General features: G+C 45.1%; 1 protein-coding gene across 1 annotated transcript; it reads right to left on the minus strand.

Moving 5' to 3' along the window:
* Positions 1-1342: 1342 nt before the first annotated feature.
* On the minus strand, positions 1343-22616 carry LOC105062917 (cell adhesion molecule CEACAM1-like). The gene is made up of 8 exons (XM_074370852.1): positions 22562-22616; positions 22142-22324; positions 11356-11634; positions 10221-10499; positions 5177-5288; positions 4406-4458; positions 3696-3727; positions 1343-2670 (listed from the first exon to the last, which is right to left on the minus strand). Exons 1-8 carry the CDS (start codon positions 22614-22616, stop codon positions 2551-2553), a joined length of 1113 nt encoding a protein of 370 aa, XP_074226953.1. The 3' UTR covers positions 1343-2550.
* Between the last annotated feature and the right edge of the window lie 359 nt (positions 22617-22975).

The following is a 22975-nucleotide window of genomic DNA, read 5'->3' on the forward strand; positions in this document are numbered from 1 at the left end:
TGGACTGTGTAAGCATACTTTATAAGAAAACGTCAAACTTTTCCAAAATGGTTGTGCCATTTCATGTTTCTACCAGCAATATGTCAGAATACCAGCTGTTTCCCATTCTCACAACTGTTGCTATCATCAGTCATTTAAAGTTGAGAAATTTGCCAAAAATTTCTTTTTGAGTACTTCTCTGTGCCTGTGAAATAGATTATTCATCCTCATGTCCATCTCATGGAGCGTCCTCCCAACTCCTGAGTTTTTCAGTCCTACCTATGTTTGAGGTCAGTGTTTCCTAACGTGGAACACATGTGAGAGTCACCTGTGAGTTTTTCAAAATATGTAAGCCCAGATCTCACTCCAGACATAGTATCAGCTTCTTCAGCGACGGTTTATAGGCCTCTTAGAAATGTTGAAAATATTCCCTAGGTAATTCTGACTTATACTAGCTAAAACCTACTGCTTTAATGCTTCCATCCTACTTATTATACCAGAAATTCTCCATTCTGACTGCATTCTGATTAAAAGCATCTGGGAAGCTTTAAAAAATTACCAGTTCCTAGGCCAATTAAATGGAATCTGTAGGTGGGGCCTGAATACCAGTTGTTTCTAAAAATTTCCCAATCATTCTATTGTGTAGCCATATTTCCCATTAGCTTTCTCACTGTCTTCTCATGTGGCATTTTCCATTGCTATTTTTGTATTATAATAATTTTTCATGTCTTATCTCTTGTCTTAGGCTTTATGTTCCCTGGGGTAAGGACCCTGTGTTTCTCATTTCTGTATCTTTCATAGGGTCTAATACTGAGACTTGTAGCACAGTAGGTGCTCCCTAAGGATTTCATGAACACATAGATTGGGCATCAGAAAAAGATTCTCAATCACAAGTCAGTTGTGTCCTGAATCTGAGGTTTATACGTTAATGCTACAAGGCCCTTGTCCTCCCCATGGTTGGAGTCGTTGCTTGTGATGACTCTTGTGGGTAAGGCTTCTGTGAGAAAACATTACCCTGTGTGGTACTTGTTTTCAGGCATGTTACTGGGACAAAGAAGTCTGTGTGTATATTGGGTAGAAGGGCAGAATTATTAATCAGAATGGAGGAATTAAACTAGAGTGTGGTGGGAAAGAAAGTAAGAAATATTAGTTAAGAGGAAGAAATTTGAACTTGCCTGATAGGCCAGGGGAGGCCACTGTAGGTTCTTGTGTGGGACAGTGAACCAGTTTTTAGGAAGGTAATGAGGCAGTAGTGTGCAAGGAAGATTTCAGTAGAGAGACCAAAGACGAGAATTCAAGCAGTACCTCCAGCAGAGGTGTTGAGGGCAGGGGTTATTTAGGTGTATGGGAATGGGGAGAAGGGCATAACTGAGAGATGCTAAAAAAGAATCAACAGGCTGTGGTGAGGTATCGAGTCTGGGAAACAAAAGAACAAGGGCTGAGGAAGCAGTGGTGGTGATGCTGAGTCCAAACTCATTCTGCTCGCTGCAGGAGAGGCCAATAAATCAGGACACGAGGTGTTGGGACAAAGAATAGTGGCTTTATTTGGAAAGCTGGCCTCACAAGAAGATGACAGACTAATGTCCTGGAGAACCATCTTCCCCAAGTCAGAATTCAGGCTCCTTTTATACTAAAATGGGGAAGGGGGTATGCTTGGTTGTTGCAAACTTCTTGGTGTCGGAATCCTTTGTTCTTGCAGCTGTCCACGTGGGTTAGGTCACAGTGTCCCTGTAAACCTCGAACAAAACAAATAGTATTTTCTGTTCTGCAACTTGGTATCTTTATATGAATGGAAAAGTGTTAATATCCTTAAAGATCAGAGCCTTAAGTCTAGGCTGTCCTCTATATTTCAGGCTCTAGGCAACATTCCTTTACAAAAGGTGCCGAACCAGCAAGACTAAGCCTAGGAAACAGAGCACAGGGTTAAAACCAAAGGAACAGATCTAATATGGAGTCACATTTGTTCTTTTCTATTACAGGGACTGTTGGGAATGAAAGCTGTATTGCTGCATCTGATTCACTGGAGCCTCTGTGTGGGAAGTGTGATTTCTCCCTAATGAAAGGGTGGGAGATATTTTGCTCATGAAATCATTTTCTTTCCCAGAGGAAGATAGGCAGTTTCTTTCAGGCAGTTTGGAGCTGCAGGCTATTGCTTCTAATACATAATTGGGAAGAACAAATCTGACTCCATATTAGATTTGTTCCTTTAGACTCCAATGGGACAGGAGAGGTGGGAAGGGATAAATGTGTTCCGAATAGGCAAGTTTAAAGCGGTCTAGGTCAGGAAAAGGGGAGGGGCAGAGGTTCTGGCAACCTCTCCCAAGGTCTGCTTTGCCAAATTTCAGTGACAAAGGTCTGTTTCCTGCAGACCTCCTCCTGGATGTACCTTTTCATCTCTTAAAACTGAAGTAAGGGGCTGTGACCAGGCAGCCTGGAGGAGCCTCATTAGGGGGTTAAGGGAGGGAGGGTGGGAAAGACACTCCTCCCATTTTTCCTGAGGGTAAAGGGATCTCCTAGGGATGGGGAGGAGCTTGGAATAAGTCAGCAGTACAGAGAGCAGGACTGGTTGCATCACTTCTTTTTCACTTCTGAATAAACCGTTTCTGAGGCTGTTAAGGATGGAGAGGCTGAAGTTGGTTTCTTTGATTCCTGGACATTGAAGTTCAGGGAAGAATATGCAACTTCGTCAATCTGAAAGGCAGGAGCAGGGGTCAACTGAGTCAACATCACAGGCCAGGCCCTCACCGTGTCTACTGTGATTCAGCACCAAATGCTTTCGGCACTTTGAAACTTTAGGCTTAGGAGGAGGACTTTTGTTACCCATTATCTCTGCTTGCTAACATCCTGTTGAATGATCGTTAGGAGAGATAGATTATGGAATTCTACAATGGAATACGATGATACAGCAGTGAGAACAAATGAACCACAAAAGCATACAGTGATATGGATGAATCTCTTGAAACAATTTTGAATGAAAGAAGCCAGACACGTGTAAGGACATACTATGTTTTTCATTTATGTAAGAGCATAATCGGGGAAAATTAATTCAGTGCACTGGAAGTGAGGAAAATGGTTACTATTTGAAGGGAAGCACCTGAACACCTGGAGGTCTTTTTTGGCGGGGTCTTTTTTTTGGTGAGGGGATGACATTATTTTATTTATCAATTTGGATGCTGCTTACATGGGTTGTATAACTTGTGAAGAGTTATATTGTTAAAATACAGTTTAAGCACTTCTTAGTATATTGTATATTCTACTGAAGGTTAAGATGAGAAAAATTCAGTAAAGGAACTAAGACCTCAGAGCCATTAGAATGGAAATGATCATTTGACAGTAAGAGCAGGGTCAGATTGGAGGCAGAGGAGGGAGGATAAGCCAGTGCCTTCCTTGTGCTGGACATTGTGCTGGTTGCTTTACATTTGTTATAATGTTTAATTCCTTGACCTTCTCTTCAAGGTAAGCATCATGACAGTTTTACAGATGACAAAACTGAGGATCAAAGAAGTTAAGCTACTTGCCCAAGGTCATGGCTAGGATTCAAGTCCACATTTTTGCAGTGATGTAGACGTGCGGAAATAATTAACCAATACTTCTTTGTTTGTTCTAAAGTGAGGAACTTTGACCCAGAGTGGATCTTATATTGTCTTCATGAATAACCCATTCTACACAGAGATATTTCCATGAGAAAATGAGCTGGTGAAACTGGCTGTGCTTACCTTGCTGGGTGAGTTGTCAGAATGTCCCTGACCTGGGGAAGCAAAAGAGAGTTACCAACCCATGAAAATGCAGAGCTCACATATGGCCTCAGAACGCGGTGTTCCTAAGGGGTTGTGACTTCTGGCTGAAGGAGGTGACAGGTGGTGGGAAGGTGGGCTGTGGAGGTGGCCCATGATCACTTAAGGAATTTGCTTCCCTCAGTCTGTGGTCCAGACCCCAGGGCATTAGACCAAGGAGAGGCAGAAGGCCTCAGTTCACTTCTGAAGATTTCTTCAAGTTCACAAGGCCTGAGATTTGCCCTGGCGTTTCTCAGCAACAGGATCAAGTGGCAGGGAGGGACATTGAGGCCGACAGCACCCAGAGCACCAAAGGCAGGGAAAGTCTCACCAAAGGAGATGCCCACATCCATAAAAGAGTCCAGAGGGGGAAGGATTAAGGATGAAGAAATGGCTCCTGGAAACACGACCAGCTCATGGCCTGCTGGCCTGTCTGGCCTAAGGGGAGTGAGTTTCTCTCCTGGTGCTGCGTCTCAGGGGAATCTTTTGTGGCTAGGAAGGGTGTGAGGACCTATGTCAACTTAAGGTTGGGAAACTGAGATACCCTCTAAAAATGCAGAAAGTAGGGAAATGTTTGGGTATCAGGATTCTCTGCTAGGGCAGGGCACCTAGGGGAACATACCAGCCTCCACTGGGTGAGCAGGTTTGCTCACTATGGTTGGAGATTAAAAGTTTGTGCTGTTTGAGATCATGCTGGTCATTTGCCCTAAATAAATTCCAGATGCTGTTATTCCCAGGCATAGGATCTTTGCTCCTTGAATTAGGAAGGACACTGTCAGCATGATCCCTTGGGGCTCCTCAGTGTTCATTTATTCCTTGGTCAGTACTCTTTCCTCTCAGGCCCTCCTTCTTCAATCTATGTATGATCTCTGCTAATGTTTACTTGTTCCCTGTTTGCTGGCCCTTCACGTTTTGGGTGACCTATACAACTGTTTCTGAGCCTGTTTCTACCCTGACACCTTTCCCCTTTTGTAGGAAGATGCTGGTTATTTCTCACTTTATTTATTGCCTAAGAGGCCTTTCGTTGTGTCTGCTTTTCTTAGGTTCTCTTCCTGTCCTATCCCCCAGTCCTCTCCTGCTACTGTTGTCCACTGGGCATGTGATTCCCTTCCTCCCGCTTCTCCTTTCATTTCCTCATTAGTTTTCTTCTTGGATCTTGGCTTCTCTGACTGGAGACAGAAGAACACAATGGCTCTCACTCCTCTAAACCAGATGGGGATGGGAATAACCATGTCCGAGAGAGTGGGTTAGGGGAAGCATGAAGACCAGGGAAGAAGAGACCCACAGGAATTAGTGCTGGGAAGCAGAGCTTTAGGAAGAATGAGGAGCCGATCCAGGCCAGACACAGAGATGAAGTCTCCTTCCCTCTCCCAAGCGTGGCAATTAGCCTTGGAGAAAGTGGAATGAGAGGAAAGGCATCATACCTTCCAGTATTTCTGATGTACAGAAAATACACCAGGGCTGCCACGGCTCCAATCACGATGCTGGCAATAGCACCGTCTGAGAGGCCAGAAGAACTTCCTTGTGTTGAATCATCTGTCATGGAGAGAAAAGAGAACAGTGAATGAAGGTGACGTTGTTTTACAGTGGAAAGTGCTCTGGGAAACAACTCTCAGTATAAAAAAATCTCCACTTGTTTCTTCAAGGAGTAAATTTTCTGTGGGAGGTTGCTGTGAGGGGATTAGCCAACTATATCCTTGCAGTTCTTTTCTCTTTGACTGTATGTCTAGGTTGATGGTTAGATTTGCCTCAGTTCTATCCTGGCCTTTCTGTACTCAGATATTTTTGAAGCCTTTAGAAATGTAAGAAGGATTGATGGCGTTTTTGTTTTTTTTTTGTTTTTGTTTTTGTTTTTTTTTTTTTTTTTTTTGTATATTATGACTTCTTACCTTTTCATGGCTGCATCTTTCCCTGAGCACCATCCATGAATATGTGCCTCTCAAGTGTCTTGTGGTGGGGACTTAATTGATGGAACTCTGAATTCACTACCCCTTTGCACAGAGACTACCCTTCCCACGGGCTCCCAGCAGGGATACGAAATCAACCCCAATTCTGTGAGAAATGATTTTTCTGTGATGAGTGACTTTAGTTCAAGGACTTCCCGCCAGCTTTGCAGACAGTCTCTAAAACTGCACTGTAATGGAAAACTTCCTTCCTTCCCTTTCTCTTTCTCAAGAGTCAGATATATCATGGTCTGAGGACCCTGCCAGCTTCCTCCCTCTCCTGCCCCGCTTTCCTTCACAGGCATTTTCGGCAATGAATGTCTTGATGTCTAATCCTATCTTGGCTGCATCTCATGGGATGAAAACTAACATACTAGATATGAAACGCTGCATTCAACTCCTTTTTTTCTTTCCCATAGTTAGTCAGTAACATGTCCCATTGGTCATTTGTGTTATGCCTTCCTTCCCAAATATATATAATACCTTTTGCCTCTGTTTCTTCTTTTTAATTTTGTTTGGCCTCACCATTCTACTCAAGATGAAAATTAATGCTGGAGTTGCTACTGTTAAGAGGTACTTACTATGTGCCAGGCTCTGTGCTACATATTTCCCATATATCTCATTTAATTCATATAATAACCCTGTCAGATAGACACTATCTCCATTTTACAGATGAAAAAACAGGCTTGCATTGGTGAAAAACCCAAAGTCAAATGGCTAATAAGAGGGGGCCTTAGAGTTAGGAGTCCCTGATTTTATAGAGCCTAATGATAATAGTAGCAATAACAGCAGCTAACATTTATGGAAAATTTCCTCTGTGTGTGTATTTGCTAAGGGTTTAATTGGATATTACAGTAAATCTGTGAAACAATACCATGAAACACGTACTCTTATTGCAGTTTTCTGTTGAGGAATCTGAGCCTTGGAGAAGTTAAGACTCTTGGGCAAGAATTTGTAATTATAAATGCTTGTATTAAGAAAAAAAAAAAGATCTCAAAGCAACAATCTAAATTTACAACTTAAGGGATGAGGGAAAAAAACCAAACTAAACCCAAATATATCAGAAGGAAGGAAATAATAATGATTAGAATGGAGATAAATAAATTAGAGAATGAAAAAATAATAGAGAAATCAGTAAAACCATATTTGGTTCTTCAAAATGATTAACAAAATTGACAAATCTTTAACTAGATTGACTAATGAAAAAAGAGAAGATTCAAATTACTAAAATCAGAAATGAAAATGGGAACATTAGTACCAATTCTACAAAAATAGTAGAAGTGTAAGAGTACTATGAGTAATCATATGCCAGCAAATTGGATAACTTCTATGAAATGGACAAATTCCTAGAAACAAAAGCTATAAAGATGCAGTCACAAAGAAATAGAAAATATGAACAGACATATAAAGTAAGGAGTTAAATCAATAAAAACATTTGACAAAATTCAGCATTCTTTCATGATAAAAACACTCAAACAAGGAAAGAAGGAAGGAAACCACCTCAATATGATAAAGGCCACATATAGAAAACCCACAGCTAACAATCATCCTCAGTGGTGAAAGATTGAAAGTTTTTCCTCTAAGATCAGGAACAAGACAACAATGCCTGCTTTTCCCACTATTCAAAATAGTATTGGATGTACTACCCAGAGCACCTAGGCAAGAAAATGAAATAGAAGACATCCAAAATGGATAAGAATAAAATTATGTCTGTTTGCAGATGGCACAACTTTATGTGTAGGAAACCCTAAAGATTCCCCACAAAACTGTTAAAACTAATAAACTAATTTAACAAAGCTGCAGGATACTAAATCAACATGTAAAAGTCAGTCATTTCTGTACATAAACAAAGAAACATTCAAAAAGGAAATTAGGAAAATTTTATTTACAATAGTACCAAAAAGAATGAACTACTTAGGAATTAGCCAGAGAGGTAGAAGATTTATACACTGAAAAACTATAAATAAACACTGCTGAAAGAAATTAAGGAAGACATAAATAAATTGGAATGTCCATGGATTGGAAGACTTAACATTATTAAGATGACAGTATTACCCAAAGTGATCTAAGATTCACTGCAATCTCTATCAAAATTCCCCAATGATTTTTTTTTTTGTTGCTGAAATAGAAAATCAACCATAAAATTCATATGGAATTTCAGGAGACACCCAATAGCCAAAACAACCTAGAAAAAAAGAACAGAGTGGGAGGACTCACACTTCCTGATTTCAAAATTTGCTGCAAAGCTACAGTAATCAAAAGTGTGGAACTAACATAAGGACAGACATATACAACAATGGAATAGGAAGGTCAGAAATAAACCCTTACATATATAGTTAGATGACATTGATGAGGGTGTCAAGACCATTGTCTGAGGAAAAGAGTCTTTTCAACAAGTTGAACTGGGAAAACTGGATATTTACACAAAAGAATGAAGTTGAGCCCTTACCTAACACCATATACAAAAACAAACAAAAAATTAACTCACAATGGATCAAAGACCTAAATGTGAGAACTAAAACGGAAGTAAAACAGAGGGTGACAGCGTCATAACTTTAGATTTGGCAATACTTTCTTGGATAGGAAACCAAAAGCACAGGCAAGAAAGAAAAAACTGATAAATTGGACTTCATCAAAATTAAAAAGTTTTGTGCATCAAAGGATACTATCAACAAAGTGAAAAAGCAACCCACAGAATGGGCTAAATTAATTGCAAGACATATATCTGATAAGGGCCTAATATCCATAATATGTAAAGAGCTATTACAATTCAACAACAACAACAACCAAATTTAAAAATGGGGAAAGGAACTGAAGAGACATTTCTCCAAAGAAGATATACAAATTGCCAATAAGGATATGAAAAGATGCTCAACATCACTAATCATTAGAGGAATGCAAATCAAAACCACAGTAAGATATCACCTCACACCGTTTAGGATGGCTATTAAAAAAAGAAAACAACAAGTGTTTGCAAGGATGTGGAAAAATTGGAACTTTTGTGCACTGCTGGTGGAAATGTAAATGGTGCAACCATTATGGAAAATGGTATGTATGACCCAGGAATCCCACTCCTAGGCTTGTATCCAGAAGGAAATCTACTTCAGGATGACACCTGCACCCCAATGTTCATAGCAGCACTATTTACAATAGCCAAAACATGGAAACAGCCTAAATGTCCATCAACAGGTGACTGGATAAAGAAGATGTGGTATATTTATACAATGGAATACTACTCAGCCATAAAAACCGACAACATAATGCGATTTGCAGCAACATGGATGCTCCTGGAGAATGTCATTCTAAGTGAAGTAAGCCAGAAAGAGAAAGAAAAATACCATATGAGATCGCTCATATGTGGAATCTAAAAAACAAAAACAAAAACAAACAAACAAACAAAAACAAAGCATAAATAAAGGACAGAAATAGACTCACAGACAGAGAATACAGACTTGTGGTTACCAGGGGGGTGGAGGGTGGGAAGGGATAGACGGGGATTTCAAAATTGTAGAATAGACTACACTGTATAGCACAGGGAAATATACACAAAATGTTATGATAACTCACAGAGAAAAAAATGTGACAATGAGTGTGTATATGTCCATGAATAACTGAAAAATTGTGCTGAACACTGGAATTTGACACAACATTGTAAAATGATTATAAATCAATAAAAAATGTTAAAAAAAAAAAGAAAATGGTATGGGAGTTCATCAAAGAGTTGAACAAAGAATTGACATTTGATCTGGCAATTCTACTACTTCTAGCTATGTGCTCAAAAGATTGAACAGATGTTTGTACACCCATGTTTAAGCAGTGTTGTCACAGTAGCCAAAAGGTGGAAATAATCTAAAAGCAATCAACCTATGAATGATGAACAAAATATGGTGTATATATATATATATATATACACACACAAGGAAATATAATTCAGCTTTTAAAGGAAATGAAATTCTGTTACGCTATAACATGGATGGCACCTTGAAGACATAATGCTAAGTGAAATAAATTAGACCCCAAAGGACAATTATTGTATGATTTCACTTATACAAAATAACTAAAATAGTCAAATTCACAGAGACAAAGAAAATAGAATGGTGGTTTCCAGGGTTTAGGGTGTGGGAAGGGGGAGTTATTGTTCAATAGAAACAAAGTTTTAGTATGGTAAGGTGAAAAAGTTCTGGGTGGATTGAGTTAATGATTGCACAACAGTATGAATATACCTAATGCTGCTGAGCTATACTCTTAAAATCATTAAAATTATATTTTATGTATATTTTACCCATTAAAAATGGTAACAGGAAAAAAGGAAGAATCTTGTGAAAGATCACCCTAAAATGCCAAATGCAGGATAAGAAATTAGGTATATCTGATTTAGAGACTGAGCTCTTATCCATTTTGCCATTCTGTTTACTACAATGGTCTCTTATTTGATATTCTTCGCCCTGTGACCTGTATCTAATTTGCATCCACTGGTAGGGTAGTCCTCCCAGGAAGATGCAGCATGGGGCAAGTGGTCACTCACAGGTCACATCCAGGCTGAGGACGTCACTCTTGCTGGAATAGCCCAGGTTGGAGACCTGGCACTGATAATTCCCGGCATCCTCCCTCCTGACAGGGTGTATGGTGAGGGTGCTGTTGCCCTGGGACAGCTTCATCCTCTCTGTGAGCAATAGACTCTGGCCATTGAAGAGCCAGGAGATGGAGATCCCAGTGTCATTTGTAAGACAGGTCAGGAACACGGTATCCCCATGTTCTGTGACAGTGGTGTTGCTGGCTTGGATGGAGGGCTGTGCCACTGGGTCTGCGAAGAAACAGAGGAGGTGACTGGTCTGGGGCCTGGGGCCACACTCCTTCCTCAGATCTCAGCCACTCCTGGGGTCCAGTGAATTCTGTGGAGGTGACCCAGAGGATGGCCCTGACCCTGTGAACAAGGTCGTGGGTCTCTCTTCAGTGATAATCTGTGAGGAGGAGACTGCTCTTCCTCTCTGAAACCCAGACACCCCAGGATGGCCCCTGGCCAGTCTCCATGGACATCTCTGTGGTATCAGTACCAGGAACCGCTTCTCAGCCCATATGTCTAGCATCCTCCTTATCAAGTGGAGTTTTTCATTAACTTTCATTGACCTTTTTCCCAGAATTTTCTTGACTTTAAAAAAATTCCATTCCCCTTCCCTGTATACACTTCCATGTATGTTGGGGAAGGCAGGCTTGCCAGCTCTGTGCATCTCTGGGCCAAGGGAACTTTCCATAAAGTAGGAGAGGAATTTAATTCTTGTTAAATAATTTACTAGGGAATTAAGGTGGCCCAACCCAGTCTCCTGGCCTATAGAAGGGTTATAATATCCCTCTGATCCAGGAACAATCTTGTTTTTAGAATCCCCTCATTTTCATTCATCCTAAGTCTGAGACATTAACCTGATTCTCCCATCACAGGATGGTGATCCTGAGCCTCTCAAGACAGGAGCAGCTGTTCCCTCCCAGTCTTGACTCAAGGCTAGGCCTGCCCAGATTTGGCTGGGCCAGGAGGTCATGGCCAGTCTGGTATCCACAGGTGAGGGTCCATGTACTTGGACCTGAGAGGAGTGGGTGTGGCCTGGCCTCTGTCTGTGTACATTTGGGCAAGCAAACTGGGCCACATAGAAACAGAGATTACTCACAGAGGACGTTTATGGTGAATGGGTCACTGCGGCCGGCACTCACTGGGTTCTGGGTTTCACACACATAAGGTCCAGTGTCATTCCTTGTGACATGGAGTAAAGTGAGAGTCTTGTTGTCCTCGGACAGTTCCAGCCTGGCGCTGTCAGGGAGGCTCTGATTGTTGATCCACCACATGTAGGTGGTGTTCTGAGTCTCAGGTTCACATGTTAACACTACCGTGTCCTCGTGCTCCAGGGGGTTCGAGTTGTTGCTGGTGATGATGGGTGTGGGTAACTTCGCTGTGAAGATAACAGAGAAAACATTGCCTCTTTCATAACTGATTCCTCCAAAAGCATCTTCAATCAGAGTCGTTATCTCTTAACCTCTAAGCCAAACTGAGTCCTTAAAGAATAAGGCAGGTCTGTGTATCACAAGACAAATGCATGAAACTCTGAGCTCACTGAACACGTGCTCTGTCTGGGAGGAAGCACAGGCTTCCTCAAGTGTCAATTAAGTATCAGTGTTTGATAGCTGAAACATAGGCCTGGGAGGTGAGATTGCCTGTTTCATCTTCTGGTTTTTCACTGACCTGGTGACTACCTGACCGACCTTGAGGTGCTCACCTGGAACGTGTGGGTCCTGAGTCCCTTCAAGCTGCACAGACCTACCCTGCCTGGTGGGGATGTGTTTTCACTGAGGCCTCAATTTCCAAGGTACCCTGGAGATGGGTAATGATGGACCATCTCATGGTCCTTAAACCTTGAGAGAACCAGGCAGCATGGTCTGGAACTGGGTGTTTGAGCAGAAATAACACACAGGAAGACCACAAGCAAGCCTGGCGTTCAGTTCAGTATTCAGTCTGCAGGGCCATGAGGGGGACAGGCAGGAGCTGATTGTCTTTGGCAGCAGAACCAGAATCTCTTCCCTTGGTCTTTAATGTCTCTTCTCCCATTATTTAGGGCAGGTGAGGACCGTGTCAATCTTTCCTGAATACTCTTAAACAGCAAATACAGACAGGGTGAGTTGTGGAAAGTGAGGGACCATGAACTTGCAGAAAATTTGGGCCTCATTGACCACCTGTTTTTGGCAATTATGAGATAGAAATCTGAGTAGAAGTTAAATTCTGAAAGAATATGTGAAAATCATTATTAATGCCCCAAAGATCTAAGACCAGTTTCTGAGGAATACCTCTGTAAGGTCTTAGACCAAGTTCTGCAGTCCAACCAGGATCACATTATGTCAAAGGAAGATGCCAAAGTGGTTTGATCAGGAACTACCTGGGTAGAGATACGTGAGTCCTGTTAAACTGCAGAATTGATCAGGAGAAGTCTGAGTCTCTGTTTTGTAAAGGAAGGAATGATCTAAATTACTAGAAATGATATGTATTATGTTAATAAATTTAGGAGAAGAGGTCCCTGTCACCAATTTCTATGGACGATCAGGTAAATGGGGAGGAGAGCAACAAAGGCATGTGGCATGCTTTCTTTTCTTTTTGCCTCAAGAAACTAGAGTTTGATCAAACTTGTCCGAATTGGGCAGAGGCTAAGTGATAGGACAGTGGCTCAAGCATCTCATTATCACAGAGCATCCCTTCCTATGATAAAGGTGCCATCACGAGGACACACAGACAATGGAATAGGCACAGCGTCTGTCAGCCACCTCCCCTCCCTGCCCCCCAGGAAGTCTCGAGAACCACTGGGAGGAATGGGAGCCTCACACCAGGGTGAGGATGTGAGTCACAAGTCAAAGAGGTGAAGTGAGCCCATGAGCCACTGCAGACCTGTCCTTCTGCCTTTGACTCCCTGGTTGAGTCATGTAGAGAGTAGATGGAGGGGTGGCATATCACTCTCAAGTGACATGTCCCACTTGTTGGTGTCATGGAGGGAAAGAGCCCTGGACCAGGGCAAAGCAGAAGTTCATTCTCCTGGTGACCTGGGGAAACTGGCTCAGGTTGGAGCCTCACAGAGGCTGCTGCTCCCACTGATTTCCGTGTCCTTTACTATTGCCCGGGAGAGTGGGCCTGGCCACAGGCGTTAGCAGGACGGGAGCAGGGCAGTCAGCCGTTTGCGGGAGTATTTGTGGAGGGCTTAAGGGTGGGGGCTTTTTTCAGAGCAGAACCAGTCCCAGCTGGAATGAAGGAGGAGGAAGATGAGAGACACGGAAGGAGCAGAGAGAGCGAGAAATGTCCATTTACGAGTGACTTCAAAGTGGAGGTTACAAGTGATTTCAAAGATTCAAAGATCCAAGAGTCCCACAGCTGCCTAAAGCAGGACCCATGTCACCCTGGCAACCCTCCCATGGCCAAGCAGCCTCACAGTCATCGTGAGACTTGGCTCCCAGCCTGCTTTAGGGGCAGGTGGTCAGAGGATGGAATATGGGTCCCATCCCTGAAAAGACAGGAACAGGTGTGGCCAAAACCTCCTAGGACTCTGCATGCAGATTCCAGTGTCTGAAGAGATTATAGATCATTCATTCATTCTTATTTATTCCATCCTTCCTTCATCACAGAGAGATTGAGAGTTTGTTACCTGCTGGGCGTTGTGCTGGTTGCAGGTGTAGACTGGGGATTGAGGAAACCAAGTCCTTTCCATTTTACTCCAGTGAGAATGACACCCAGCACATTAGGAAATAAACACTTGATTTCTAATCCAGGGCAAGGAGCCTGTGCATTAGCTGCCTGATGGGGGCAGGCCTGGACTCCCCTGTCACTGACTCTGATATTGATACAAGTAATTAATTTTCCATTTCCTTTCACTTTCCACACCAGCATCTCCTTCTGAGCTGGGGATGCCCAGGTAGAAATGATCTGGACCAACAGCTGGCTTCTGGGTCCATAGATGTTCAGTAAGACCCCTGGGGTAGAGGAGAGGCTGGGGCTGTGATCTAGGCATGACTCTGATTGGCTAGTCATGTCTGTGTAACTCTGATTCAGTGACTGTATCCCCCTGTAACTCAGTTTCTTGCCTGTAGAATAGGATAAATGGTAAATGGTCTCAGCCTTGCCATGTTGTCTGAATGTTAACTTAAATAATTCATAATTAACTGACATAAGCTGGGCATAGAGGAGCTGACCAAAAAAACTGCATCTATCATTTGCATCCACAGGAGAGGGCTCCCTGGTCTGCACCCTGGTGGGTGAGGAGCTGCCAGGAGCATCTTCTCTCCTCTGTTCCTCCCTGGGATGCTGAACTTCCTCTGGAGTCTCCTCAGTCCTCAAGGTGGTTGGCTAATTGCCTGGAGACCTAGCCCATCTTGCTTTCCATGCTGAGTCTCAGGTGAGGGACCAGGGTCCACCTCTGCTCAGATGTGGCTCTTGGGGTTGAGCCCCAGCTCAGATGCCTGGTGACTGAGGCAGCTGGGAAATCATCGTTCCCAATTATCCCTTCCCAAGAGGCCAAAACCCAACAGTGACACAGGTGCTTGAGGGTCTTTGGAGTCAGGAGCCCTGGGACAGGGCCTGGGGAGGGGCTTCCTGGGGCTGATCTTCTCTGTGAGGATCCCAGGGGGCCCTCAGGCCAGGTCCCTACTGAGTCCTACAGTGTCTTCCTCAGCGTCCTGATCACAGGGAGTGGTCCCGGAGGTTGGTCTGAGACTCATCTCCCTCTGATGAGTTACTCCCATCAGACTGGTCCTTCTTTCTGCATAGGATGTTTTCACAGTCCGGATTCTGAATTTTGATCCTTTGAATTTTGTTTCCACTGTGTGTGTCCTGCACTAAAATTTCAAACCCTAACACAGGATGTAATGCAGAGGGGGATGGAGGCACAGTCTAGGCCTGTCAGTCCTGTGTGTGTGAATAGAATTCACCCCACCCAACACACAGAGGAAAGGAGCAAGCTGACTTATATCCAGTGAAAGGTCCTGACCTCCACCTTTGCCTGTGTCTGTTTCCAGGAACAGAGACCCAGGGCTGGGTGTAGAAGTTGCTGCAGTTCCCAGGTGTGAAGGGCAAGGTTTCCTGTGTGTCCTGGGAAGCTGGGATATTGGGTAGCTCTGGGCTCCCTGGTCCTGGGGGCATGTTTTCAGGGAGATCCTCCCTCCTTGTCTGTTCACTGAACTGTGGCTCAGAAACTGTCCTTGTTTTCCCTGACGTTACTGGGCCCTGTGTCCTCAGCCTGGCTGATTTTCCTGTGGTCACCTTGAACTTTCCCATGGGTGGCACTAGGCAGGGAGTGGGACCTGGCATGGTAGGGCGCTCCTAGGCCCCCAGAAGGAGTGAGCAGGAGAGAGCAGGCACATAGGAAGAGCCCAGGAGGGTCCGTTACAGGGAGGGATGGAAATTAGGCTCTTTCCCCACCTGCTGAGCCAAAGCAAAGTTCACAGGTTGATTTCCTGTTGTCTCTACAGCCCAGTGTTGCTCCCTGGAGGGTATGAGCTGACCTGGGTCCAGTGTCAGGGGCTGCACTATGTGTGCTGACCAGGCTCCAAAGAGTGTAAGCTGGCCCTGAGCACCAGGCAGAAGTGGGCTCTGGCCTCCAGGCTAGGGGGCCTGTCAGCCTGGGTCCTGGTCACTGTGGGTCCCCAGGCTTTCCGACTCCATCCCAGTGCAGAGTGAGCCCAGGGAGAGGATGGGTGTTGTCCAGGGGACTCTTGATTCAGTGGCAGAATTGTCCACCTAGGTGAACGTGTGCCTCAGGAGGAGCTCTCTGTCCCTGAGGCTTCAAAGGAAGGGCCCAGTGAGGGTCTCTTAAGGCTATTGGGAAAGGGTGCAGGTCTGTGGCTTGACCCCAGAGGGTCCTGTGCTTCCTTCCTTCTCAGCACTGGGGGCTACATCCAAGTCATCTGTGTCCCTGTCACTCATCTGCTTTTGGCCTCCCCACAGGGCCCAGGACCTAGGGCAGCTCTACCTGGAAACTCAGTCAGGGGAGCCTGTGGGTTCCTCTGTTAGGGGAAGGAAGGTCCCCATGAGACCCTAGTCCCTCTGAGATGGAGCAACTGCAGATGCTGGGTTCCCCTGTTCTATCCTGCAAGGGAAGTTTCCCTCCTTCCCCTGGATGCCTTGGGTGGCTGAGATGTCTTTGGGGACCATAGCCAGATATCCCCATATATCAGGGAACTTTGGGATGAAGAGTTGCCCCTGAATCCTTTGAGATCAGACTGGGGTTCCCTCCTCCCCTGCAGTGACACAGATGGGAGGAAGGATCCAGAGTTTGTGTTAGATCAGGTCTCTCTGAGAAGAGGAAGGACTCAGGCTGCTGGTTCAGGCCCTCCAGGGAGACTAGGAGTCTCTCACGGGGTAGAGATGGGAGGGGATGTGATTTTCTGGGAATGAATGGGGATCTAACTCATCACAGGAGGCCCCTGTCCTCCTTCCTGACTCTACAAGGAATGAAGGTTCATCTGGGACAGCCACGGGTACTTACAGGTCTCCTCCCAGGCTGATGCCAGTGCCCCTGTGTCTGCAGGGAATATTCTCTGACTCCTAGGTGTCACACTAGAGTGGGGGGAATAGGCTTCCATTGTGTGGTTTCCCTCATCCATTCTACACATGTTTATTGAGGATCTATTACTGAGAGTATGGGGACAGCTGGATATCCCGCCTGGCTTACATCTCATCCTCCCAGACAGTGTAGCTGGAGCAGAGGCTTCTGTTCAGAGGGACCCCTGGGCACAAGATACCAACACATTTCCCATCAGAGCCTAATCAGGGATGTGTCTCGACCTGGCTCTGCCTCCTGCTCTCACTGCCCGGCTTTCAAAGAGTGTTTGTCAACAGACCTCCATCTCCTGTCCTCCTGTTGCCTGAGGCCTCAGCATGGCCTCCCTGGCAAGAAAGTCCACTTGCTCTGGGCAGCTGGAGCCAACTGAACACAGCACCTCACTAAATACTCTGGGGGGTTAGGGAGTAGGGCCAGAAGTTGGGATGAAGTGCTCCCAGGAGCTGCCCATGAGATCTGAGCCTGGAATTGGTGCGTTCTAGTAGGGATTCGGCTTCCAGAACTTCCGATATCTCTGGACAGGGCTAGAGGCAAAGCATAGGGTTCTGGTGGTGGTTTAGATTGAGCCACAAAAAGAGTAAGGGACCCTCAGGCACCCATAGGGGACCTGCATCAGCCAATCAGCTCCCGTGGATGCAGGCACTTCATGGTACAATGCCAGCTCAGGGGTGGAGGGGAACAGGGGTGGCTTCTCCATTGTCTGGAGGACCAGGGGAGCCAGAGCCTCAGCTTATCCTGCTTCTGGTCACAGGGCTTTGGATCTGAGAGAGGGCCCAGGAGTAACCTCTAGTTTTGTTTTTGAGATTTAAAGGGGAAAATGGTAGTAATTTTTTCTAGGTTACAAAACTGTAGGTAGCCTGTCGACACAAGGGCACTCTTACGTCATTATAAAAATGAACATAATACACTGGAATGCTCTTTTAAGAAAAATAACTGTTTTGGTTTTATCAATAACTGTGATGCATGTTTTATTCTCTAGCTCACTGTTAATGTCACTTCTTGTAGTTTAGCGCTTAAGGAAATGGTGAAGGCTGACTACCATCCATGCTGAGCGTGGGAGTGTTGATTCATGTGGACTCCGCTATACTTTTAGGCTTTCATGAGTTCATCTAGATCATCTTCTGTGAACACTAATGTGATTTCTTCTTGTCCATTTCTACTACTCACCCCTGTACACAGAGAGTCACATTTCCCACTAAGAGTTGGAAAGCATCTGGCTCCCTAAAAAGTGTCTAAGTGATGCTGGGTAATGATGATGGCACTCAAAGTGGAGGTCTGCTCAGGGTGGTGAAGGAAACTGCTTTTGAGAACTTTCCCTCAGAACCATGAGCAGAAGGCACTTCCTGGGTCTGTCACAATATTGGGATGGAGGAAGATCAGAAATAGTCGTCAGTAATTTAAGTATCAGTGGGGACAGGTGCAGGGTGAGAACACTAAAAAGATCCTCCTCTCCTCCTAATGAGGGAGCATCAAAGCCTCCTGTGGTTCCAAGAGGGGCCCAGGGTTGGGGGGCAGGTGCTGTTAGCCCACAGGTGCTGGGAATGAGACCTGACACTGCCTGTCACAAACCAAGTCAATTTCTGGGGTGTAGATTCACACTTAATGATGCCAATGTATATGATTCTGAAAAAAAAAAAAAAAAAAAAGAGAAGCACCTATGACTTAATTTTCTTCTTAATACATCTTCCAAATGATATCAGTGATTTGCATTCATTGCTAAGTCCCTCTAAAGATGGTAAGGACATCAGAGTAGACTGTCAAATGACATTGAATATAGATTTGTTATGTAGTGTCTACAGAATTTCCCTCATCTGACATTCTGGTTTGTGGTTATTCCCTTGGAAAAAAAACCCAGTCTTCCTGCTGGCGAGGTACAATCAGCCATAAGTTAATCACCCTTAAATATGCCTCCTTCTGTGCCCTTTGTCCAGGGTCAGCCCTAAATCTTTGAACTCTCTAGGGCCCTCTTTGCTCTGCTTCTAGCAGAAACAATCCACTAGAGGGCACTCATGCTCCTCTTTACGCTCACCTTGACCTTTTCCATCACCTGAGACAAATACAAGTGTTTTCACTGCCACAACCACCAGCCCTCAAATACTCTTTAGGTTTGCTCAGGGGTGAAGCTCCTGGGACAGACATCAGGGTCACCCTGGGAAGAACCTCACTTGGAGGATGTGGCAGGATGGAGTGGTGACCTGGAGCCAACCCCAGGACCCAAGTCACCGTGAGGTGGATGGTTCCAGGCACAGTGGGCAGTGTGGGCTGGACACATGCCCAGACATTATGCCACAGGTTTGGTACTGGGGGAAATGGCTGGGAGCCTGCAGCCTTGAGGCCCAGTCATTTTGGATCCTTTGCTCAGTGAATCTCTCATCTTAAAAACGAGTGTATTAATAGTCTACTTCATAGAGCTTTGGTAAAAATTAAATTAGATACTGTGTTTAAAGGGCTTAGCATAGTGTCTGAACACACGAAAGATGAGAGTACTCACAAAATGTTAGCTAAAAATCCTGTGCGTAGGGAGGTGTAGGCCACAGCATGTCAGTAAATCAGTGGGCATATCACACACTCTTCACTAACACTGAGCACTGCTGCTTCCTTGGGACCTTACAGACACTGAGGGATCAATGTCACGACTGATGAGTGGAAAGAGCTGAGGCAGGAAATGCCACGTGATCGTCCAAAACTTATGTCAGACAATGGTGTCTCCTGTCTGCTCTCTTCACAGCTCCTGCTGCTCTGTGAATTAGACCAGAGCTCATTCAAGAGTCAAAGAATGTGAATTTGGCAGGGTGGGGGGGGGGAGGTTCCACGTCTGACCTTGTCATGGGTAAATGGGGCCAACTCGAGTCTCATCTAAGTCATACAGGGAAGGGAGGTTCCTTGAAGGAAGCCATTTCTCTGGACATAGAGGACATAGAAGGGTGGGTGATTTCCTAACCATATCTGACTTCCAGAAGCACCAGGTGAAAGTAAAGTTCTATACCACCACACCTGGACTTGTCTGTCATAGCACTTAACCTACTGTGCCACTGAACAATTGAGCGGTAACTGGCTGTTTTCTGCCTCCCTCACTAAGCTGCAAGTGCATTGGGAGGGGGAACGATGTTTCAGCCAGCTGTCCTATGCTGGACCACTAGTGCTGGATCACGTAACAAATCCCCCTCAAGTACTCATGGAACACATGGATATGCACTTCCTGACAACCTCTGCTGGATCTGGTCAACAGGCACGGCTGTTTAACTGATTACCTAGCACATTCTGTCCATTTGAAATGAAGGCAAGCTGAACAGGCAATTGTAAGTTAGTTTTCTAGTAGCTACATCATAGGTTGAATTGTGTCCCTCCCTCCCCAAATATGAAGTCCTAACCCCAGTACCTCAGAAAGTGATCTTATTTTGAAATAGAGTCATTGCAGGCATAACTGGTTAAGGGGACCTCATTGGATGGGCCCTAACACAATATGACTGGTGTCCTTACGAAAAGGGGAAATTTGGACACAGAGACAGAGATTCGGAGAGAATGGCATGTGAAGATTGAAGTTGCGCTGCCACAAACCACAGAACATCATGAGAAGCTAGGGGAGAGGCATGGAACAGATTTTTCTTCATAACCCTCAGAAGGAACCAGCCTAGTGATACCTTGATCTTGGACTTCTGGCCTCCAGGACTGTAAGACAATAAAGCCACCCAGTCTGTGGGACTTTGTAATGGCAGTCATAACAAACTAATACACTACATTTAAAAAGGAAAAATAAACAGATAAATTTTATATTGTATAAAACATAATTTCAACATGCAACCAATATAAAACTATTAATGAGATATTTTACAAAATTTTTTCAATTCCAAATCTTTGAAATCTGGTGTGTATTTTACTGTTACAGCACATGTCAATTTGGACTCTCCTGTTTCAATTACTCAACAGCCAAGTGAGGAGAGGGGCTCCCACCTTGGACGGTGCTGAACTGACGTGTGACCTGCCAGCATGCTCAGCTGCAGGTTTTTACCTGGACATGCATCTTGGGAGGATTTTCTCTCCATATTGCAAAGCTGTCCTTCTTGTTCCAGACGGGATATACATTAACTTTATCAGACCCATGCTGCTTACCACTAGGGCCAGGACCCTACATTTTCCAGTTGTTTTCATTTGTTTTTATAAATCCATGAAGGCAAAATGCAAGACAATATAAGAATAACTGCACAGGTGCTCTGTGCCCCAGAAGGTCCCTGGACCAGAACTGTTGATTAGCGTCACAGGGCACAGCCAGCACAGCCAGCACCTTTTAAGAGCACCTACTGTGTGCCAGGTATTGTGCTGGGTGCATACACAAATAGGTGTATGCAGTCCTTAAAACAACCTTATAAGGCAGGGATTCTTACTGTATCTATCTCACAGAGGAGCAAAGCAAGGCTCACAGATACTGTGACTTGCTCACATCAGCCAGCAACCAGCCAGTACCTGGTATAGTAGGGAGCTAGAATGGTGTGTGTGTCTCCAAGGTCTGCTCCTGTCACCTTTGTCAGGAAACCCCCAGTGCTCAATGGTCCACATACCTAAAATTCAAATCCCTTTTAATTGTTTTGGGGTGTATTTATTTGCATCCATTGGAATATCTAAAAATTAAACACAATTTAAAACACACTCGATTGGAATAATTTTCTGAATAATTGGAATGCTATCTACTTTTGATCGTGCAATTCCTATTACCCAGAAAATACTGTTGATTTGCTAGATAGGAAATGAGTTGAGTTGGCTGTGCTTTAAAATCTTTAAAAATGTTAAAAAAAAAAGTGGTAGAAAAAAAAAGATCCTTGGATGGAAGTGGTTTTTGTCTGCCTGAGGGGCCTCCCCCCGACCTACGGATGGGAATCTCCTCTACTTCTCAAGATTTGTCTAGTCTGCCCACCTCAGGCTCTTATGCCAGCCCCTAGCAGGAGTATTTCCCCATGTGCCTCTGTTAAAAGTCTGGAAAGAATCTAATAGGGTGGGACTCCCATCTGAGGGGCCAAGGGATTCAGGTGGCATTCTTGGGGCTGAAAATAAGAACCTGTGGCAGGCCTTCTGAATCATTTCCCAGGGTGCCTTTCTCGGAGAGGCTGTTTGGAAAGCTAAATCTTACAGTTCCCGGGACACTGACCTGATCTGGAAGACCAGAAGTCTTGGAATTTCTAGGATATGGACTGTCGTGGAAAATCAAGGCCTTTTGGTAGGAACCTGGGACAGCTATAAGGCAGAGCCAGGAAGGTGATCTCCATTTCTCTGAGGGCCCAAGGCCCACCCCCTTTCCTCCTCCAGGGCTTTTGTTGTGCCAGGCTGTCCCTCCTGGTCACCGTGGATGGGTGTGTGAGGAAAGGGCTCCATTCACCTGCATGGGCACCAAATTCATGTGGAACTTGTGCCCACTCCCCACTCAGCTCTAGGAAGGAGTTAAGCCATGAAGAGGTGCCCAGGCGGAGGTCTCGGAAGAGCAGGGCTGTGTCCCGCCGCACCAGCCCCATCATGCCCAGCGCCTTCTGGTCCGAGTAGGAGTGGTCCTCGGTCTCCCCACCTGTCAATGTATGTAGGGGGCTGAGTTGGTCTTTTCTCTTTCTGTGTCCAGTCTCAACACGCAGAACCTCAGGCATCCATGCTCCTAGGGACTCAAGAATCTCTCTGATCGCTTCAGTAGGAACAAGGAGATGACTCCTTCAAACCCAAGGAGACAGCTGGTCTCTAGTCCTTGTCCCCGAAAGACACAGGTGTCCCAGCACCCCCAGGCCCCCAGGTTTGTGGGTGTGGGACTAACCAGCGTAGGTCCTGACACACTTGGAGAGCACGCTGAGGGGCAGCAGGGGGTCCATGAGGCTCAGAGGTGAGAGGGAGAGGTGGTAGACTGCAGCACTGGGACGGGGTAGGTTGCCATGATGCCATCTGCACCCACACCCCATAGGCTGCTGCCCGAAGGGATGCAGTGAAGCAGAGGTTTTCGTCTGTATGTCTCCTGTGAGGCATAACTGCTGGCCTATTGAGCCCCGCCACCACCACTAGCTAATGACCGGTAAAATCCGTCTTTTGGACATAACTAGACTCCGTGGAGGTCACCCTACCAGGGAAGCCTTGAAAGCCCAGATTTCTCACGTGTTGGCTCTCAGCCTCGCCTTCCCACTCACGTTCCCACGTAGGGATCCCATAGAACGTGTGTGTGTGTGTGTGTGTGTGT

This window comes from Camelus bactrianus, chromosome 9, assembly GCF_048773025.1.
Source record: "Camelus bactrianus isolate YW-2024 breed Bactrian camel chromosome 9, ASM4877302v1, whole genome shotgun sequence".
Taxonomy (NCBI): domain Eukaryota; kingdom Metazoa; phylum Chordata; class Mammalia; order Artiodactyla; family Camelidae; genus Camelus; species Camelus bactrianus.

Coding starts and splice junctions, on each gene's coding strand:
- LOC105062917 (XM_074370852.1), bottom strand. CDS start 22,616: ATGGACCCCCTGCTGCCCCTCAGCGTGCTCTCCAAGTGTGTCAGGACC. Junction 11,635..22,141: donor TGAATTTGGTGCCCATGCAG/GTGAATGGAGCC, acceptor TTATCTTCACAG/CGAAGTTACCCACACCCATC. Junction 3,728..4,405: donor ACTTTTAATCTCCAACCATA/GTGAGCAAACCT, acceptor TTGCTTCCCCAG/GTCAGGGACATTCTGACAAC.